Raw genomic sequence first — 5861 nt, 5'->3', positions numbered from 1 at the left:
CACAAATTCTAGCAAATTATACATAGTGCATGTATGAATTCAAATTGCAACATTCTTCTAGTCTCCCTCTACGAGAGACCTCTCCCTCTGCAAGTGCATGCATCTCAGAATCTTCAATCTAGCTACTACAAACAATGGGGGCCATCTCTTGAATCCACCATTTCATACGATACTGACAATGTTTATGGTTTCAGTTTAACAACAAAAAATAAGGAGCTGGAAAACGTAGGAGGAAAGCTATTAGTTATAGAGAAAGCTGTTAGTAGTAGTTCTTAAGGCTGGGAGTTGGGGAGTCTGCTGAGAACGGAGTGCTCTGGCTTGTGGTCACACTCGTAATCAAGGTGAACAAATGCCCTCTCTACTTCTGCCAGTTCTTCTATCTTTATCTGCAGCGACTCTCCGATCGCGTGTGCTTCTTTCAGAGGCAGATCTTCCGGCAACTCTATGTCAACCTGTACGTATTCGTACAAAAAACATCATCAAAATTACTACTAGTGAAGAAAGCAAAAGAACCCAAGGAAGGAAAAATATCGATGGCCATTTGATTGAGCTTGAAATTTTGGCATGGAGTTATTGAGTTTGTAGGATAGGAGTAGCTTTAACATTAGTTGAAACTTGAAAGTGTAATAGTACATATGTTCATTGTTGTAACCTTGTGGGGTTCGTTTGTTTTGTTGTAAAATCAATCACTCCCAAAATTTAAAACAAGGGTTCCGATGCACGTGCGATAATTCACGAGGCACTTTTTTCAAGTTTTTAGGCGTCTTTACACCTTTTCAAGGTATTTTTCACAACATAATCGAATCTATTGACAACTCAATTGGTTATAATTGGAATTTTCCTTTATAAACAATGGGTCAGGGATCTTTCGAATACGTCAACCATCTCCTCTCTTGTCCACACAGTGCTCCTAACATGTGGTGGAAATCCCAAAACTCACGTCTCAAGGCTCAATCGAAAGATGAACTTTAAGAAACACATGCATTTCCTGCAAATAAAGAGCGAACCTTTGACCGCCTTGGATGTGGCACGCCACGCCTTTAGATGTCGTATCCAGTATCCACGGTGGTCATGTTTATGCTCTTTTAAGCTTTTCTAAAATCATTAGTCGCGTCAAATTTTTGTTCTAGAGAACAGGGTTAATATGATGACTGTGCCAAATGTTTACGAGCATTAGGAATTGAATAAGTTACTAGCTCTATAATGAATACGTGTTGCATTCAAATCCATACGAAGAGAGGTGAGAAAGAAGGAGCTTATATATTCAGATGATTTTCGAAAAGTAGCTGACCTCGACGAAATAGAGAACACCAAAGGTGTAAGCGCGTACAGTGTCGACCCGTTTGATTTGAGGATGGTGCCTCAAGACCAAATAGGTTAGCTTCTGCAAAACTTCTGGTGGAGCTGATTGTCCAACCAGGGACACTGCAAAGGAACAAGAACCCTCTTAACTATCCAGACAGCAGAACAAGTTGCAACCACGAAAAATTGAACTTAATATTAGAGTATGTTTTTTTTTTTATATAGATTTTAAATGTTTAGGGAACTAAAACGCAAAGCCGAAGCGTACAAAAAAAGGGAAGATACTGTTTACCAGTAAAAAGAGTTTCTCATTCTAAACAAGTTCTAGTTTGTGCTGAGATTTCTCTTTGAAAGAGAGAAGTAACCTGCATTTTCTAGCACAGTTCCAGACCAATTTGCGATAGTATAAACTGCAAGAATAATAGCACCAACTGGATCAATCCACCAATAGAACTTGTCACCAAGAACAGCAGCAATCAATCCAACCAAATTCGTTACCACATCGAAGTAATGATCCTGCCAATAAAATTGTTGCATATCAATAGAAACGAACGCCACAGAAAATATTGTGGTTTCCCCCAGAATCGAAGAATAAACAGCAATCAGAAAACGTTTCAAGGGTAAATAATACGAACAAATGTAATTCTAAAGATAATACTAATAATGTTGGAACAAATTAGTCAACCTTGGCGTAGGCACGGACAATTTTGTTGCCAGAGCTTCTGCAGTAAATCCAAAGTACCAGTTTGATTCCAGTTGCTGTTAGCATAATTGTGTACAACCAAATCAATTGCCCCAAATTCATTTTTTCAGATGGTTCGTCTTCTATCAGTTTTTCTACTGCCTGAATCAGCACTTGAAATCCTGCACAAATACGGGAGAGAACCAAAATCGTGCAAACTGGAAATTAATCATGTGGATGAGTGTCCAACTTCTTTTCTTGAATGGGGACTGACTGATCTCAAATCTAATTCTTAATCTCACATACACTTTCAGTACTTAAATTATCAGTTGAGTGAATACTCACTTAGAGTGTAGAGCATGACAGCCTTTTTCACATTCACTAATCTATTTTGATTTCTCTAACAGGCATGGGTCTACATATCAGAGAATTAATACATAACTTCAAGAACACGAAGATGAGGTGTTCTATGAATTAAAGTTCCTGGGTCCTTTATCAGTGACCATGAATTCTCATCTAGTCCATAACCGAATAGAGATGGTAACTTTGCGATTTCCATTCTTAGTGAGTTAGTGTGTTACTTCAGGTAGAGAAATACATTCAGTTTATTCTCCTTTGATAGAGGTCCAAAAAATTACCCCATTTTAGATTCTGCTGACCATGGTCTCGAAGGGGTACAGCGTATAGAGAGCTAACCTTTGGAATTGAACACCAATGATTGCCCTTACATTGGCAGGTAACCTCAAAGTTCATGGCTCAAGACCCTCTCTACCTTAACTTGTATGTACCAATGTGTCTCTGGTTTGGCCATTGAATCATATCTTAAGATTCTCACATGATCCAACGGAACTAAATACCTTGGAATTTGAGCCAAAGTTAATAACTCGAATTTAGCTACCGAACTGTGGCCCCTAGTTTTATGGCTCGCTCTATGCTGTTTATAATTTCCCTTCTCCTAATTTCTGGTGGATCATAAACAGAGGTTAAGGAACAATAAAATGGAGGAAAAGGTGCAAGAACATACCTAGAGTAGCCATGACAGCAGCAAAGATAATAATACCAACTGGTTGGACTCTCAATTTGCCAATGGGGTACTTATAGATGTTTATGTTTGTCATTGACAAGTGAGTGAACCAAAGAATTCCGCCAGCCATAAGATCAAGCAGAGAGTCTAGTGTTGATGCAGCTATGGCCAATGATCCACTTCTTACAGTAGCATATATCTGCAATTAATATGAACATTTCTTTCAGTTGGCCGCACCAAAATCATGAGAATTCATGTTTGGATGACAAGAAAGTACTGAGAAAATAAAACAATGTTGATGGGACAGGCTTCAATCACCCATGTGAGATGTTCTAAATTAGAAGAAAAGTTGACTTGGTGTTCCACCCCAATGGTCCTGTACCAGCAGTGCTTTGCAGTTCTGGATTGAGAGAATGGATAAATATCGAAATTATAACTCAGAGGGCCTAGATCAAGTTACACAAGCCTCAAACTAATCTCTGGGGACCAATCACACCGTCCACTAGCGGGAGGCCAATCAATATTGACACTATTGGTACTGATCTATTTCACTAACCCACTAACGCTACGTGGGACAGGAAGTAAATTAGATGAGAAAAGATGTCAATTCATGATTGGAATTAGTGAAGGAAAACTGACCAAACATAGATTACCTTGAATACAAGTAAGAGGACATTTGCCACATTGGAAATGTTCATTGCTCTTTCATGCTGCATTTGTTCTTCTCTATCTTGCTTTTCATCGATGACATGAGATGCATCTATAGAGTCAACTTCTTCGAATGATTTCAAGGTGGCTAATTGCCTCTCATAGTATTCTTTCTCCCCTGAAGCGAACACAAAATATGTGCGAAAGTGGGGAAGACATGAAACACTAAGAAAGTGGGAAGGAAATACAGTAATATCTCAGAGGGTGGATAAACATGCTTCATAAAATCCAGAATAATCATAAACTCTAAACGATGGTGTACTGTCCGTGTTAGCTTACGTACGATGGTGTACTGTCCGTGTTAGCTTACGTGCTAATACCTGGGAAACCAAATCCATTGTTCACTAATAGGTGCTCGATTAATTAAAGCTGAAGTTTTGCCCCGTATGAACAGACCCCACAACAGATAGGAGAGATTTTGAACCTAATACCTAGGAGAGAACAAATTCGAAGTCTCAAACCTTGCATCATAACCCTGGGATTCTCAACATACAAATTAACGAATATATAAAGGGAATTGATTTTGCCACTTTCTTTTTTTGTTAATGTCACTCTCCTTCTCTTAAAAAATAAATCATCTATTAAGACACACAAGGGAGTAGTATTAACAAAAAAAGGAGTGGCAAAATCACTCCCCTATATAAAACAGTTAGTCACACAAAATACTCCATTACACTAACTACACGAATAGGTTAGTGATTCTGCATGTGGAAAAGCAGTAGTTGATGAAGTTTGTCTGAAGGGCAAAGTCCACTTTTACCCCGTGGTTATCGCCATGCACGGATACCCCCTCATGGTTCAAAACTGACCACATAACCTACCTCTTGTTTTGAAAATGTGCGAATAGACCCCCTGCCGTCATGTTTTTCATCCATATTAACGAAGGTGTATCTTACACGTCTTTAAAATATAATCTGAGTCGTTCATATTGTATTAAAGAGTAGAGTATCTCTGTAAAAAATCATCTCGATCAGGCATCAATAACCCAGTGATTTAATTTTTAGTAAATTCAAATTTGAAATTTTAATTTCATAACAAAATCGATTCGACCTTGAGCTTTTCATTTTTTGATTGACTTGAATTTTGGCATAGATGTAGTACTCGTCAAAATTTACAATAGCAACAATTTGGATTCAATTTTTTGTACAGGGGATGATGTGGTTAGATTTAAAAAATAATAATAATCAAGGGACATGACAAGGGTATATCGGTCTTTTAATGTTGTGTCCGTTAATATGGATGAAAAACATGACGGCAACGGGTCTATCTACACATTTTCAAAATCACAGGTAGATTATATAGTCAATTTTGAACCATGAGGGGATATCCGCGCTTGGCAATAACCGTAGGGGTGAAAGTGAACTTTGCCCTTGTCTGAATCTATTTGAACTATGTCATCTTGTAAAATCAAAATTTTTATCAGCAAATGGAAATTTATAATTCGACACATATAAAAGAAGGAATAAAGGATAATATGAGAGATTGTGAGGGTTGATAAATATAATATACCTTCGATTAAGCCAGTGATTTTAGAAAGGTCAATTTGGAAGGGGGTCTCAGGATCAAGGCCGGACCGAACCTTTTCCGGCAATTTAGAGAAGAAATCACGTTTGATTGAAGCAACCGAACTCCGTTTCCTGTAACTTTTCGGACCTTCATTTGGCAACAATGGAGATTTCAAATCCATTTCCAGAGACCCAAATCAAATACAGAAACAGAAACACTTTTCCCTCACAAATCCACGGCCCCTCTCAAAAGGAAAGAAGAAAGATAATGCTGCCTCCTTCAATCTACTGAAAACATAGCAAATAGAATCAATAACCGACTCATAAATTTAAAAATGAAACACAACAAGAGATTAGTATTTCTTTTTCGGAAAGGATCCCACAAATGAAGTAGCCGGTAGAATCCTCCCCACAAAAGGGCTTGAAAGAAAAGGAAGCATACATAATGCAATAAACATGGCTCATTGCTCAAACAACAACAAAAAAAAACAACCATGCATCCATAACGACTCGGAAATATGAAAAAGCATACACAGAAAAGAGTTTTTTGGAAACGAACCCAACTCCTTCTGGTAGACAGAGATGAAAAAAGGATTCTATTCTATGGTAGAATCAACCCCCAACTCTAAAACATGAGAAA

At 37.9% G+C, this 5861-nt stretch overlaps 1 protein-coding gene across 2 annotated transcripts; it reads right to left on the bottom strand.

The window, feature by feature from the left end:
- LOC131318834 (metal tolerance protein 4) lies at positions 1-5861 on the bottom strand. Of its 2 annotated transcripts, XM_058348830.1 has the most exons (8): positions 5780-5861; positions 5226-5510; positions 3662-3834; positions 3009-3207; positions 1988-2166; positions 1668-1818; positions 1292-1425; positions 1-452 (listed from the first exon to the last, which is right to left on the bottom strand). In XM_058348830.1, exons 2-8 carry the CDS (start codon positions 5401-5403, stop codon positions 273-275), a joined length of 1194 nt encoding a protein of 397 aa, XP_058204813.1. In that variant the 5' UTR covers positions 5404-5510; positions 5780-5861; the 3' UTR covers positions 1-272. The 2 variants fall into 2 exon arrangements, with proteins under 2 accessions (XP_058204813.1, XP_058204812.1); XM_058348829.1 differs by lacking the exon at positions 5780-5861 and having other exon boundaries at positions 5226-5622.

This window comes from Rhododendron vialii, chromosome 3a, assembly GCF_030253575.1.
Source record: "Rhododendron vialii isolate Sample 1 chromosome 3a, ASM3025357v1".
In the NCBI taxonomy this organism is placed as follows: Eukaryota; Viridiplantae; Streptophyta; class Magnoliopsida; order Ericales; family Ericaceae; genus Rhododendron; species Rhododendron vialii.
The sequence above is the reverse complement of the archived record's forward strand: the minus strand, read 5'-3'. Positions and strand labels throughout refer to the sequence as shown.

What these genes read in the sequence shown, in the direction of transcription:
- LOC131318834 (XM_058348830.1), bottom strand. Translation starts at nt 5,403, where the DNA reads ATGGATTTGAAATCTCCATTGTTGCCAAATGAAGGTCCGAAAAGTTAC. An exon ending in TCCTCTTACTTGTATTCAAG is followed by an intron (nt 3,208 to 3,661) that starts GTAATCTATGTT and finishes TATTAATTGCAG; the next exon opens with ATATATGCTACTGTAAGAAG. An exon ending in AACTGTGCTAGAAAATGCAG is followed by an intron (nt 1,426 to 1,667) that starts GTTACTTCTCTC and finishes GTTCCTTTGCAG; the next exon opens with TGTCCCTGGTTGGACAATCA.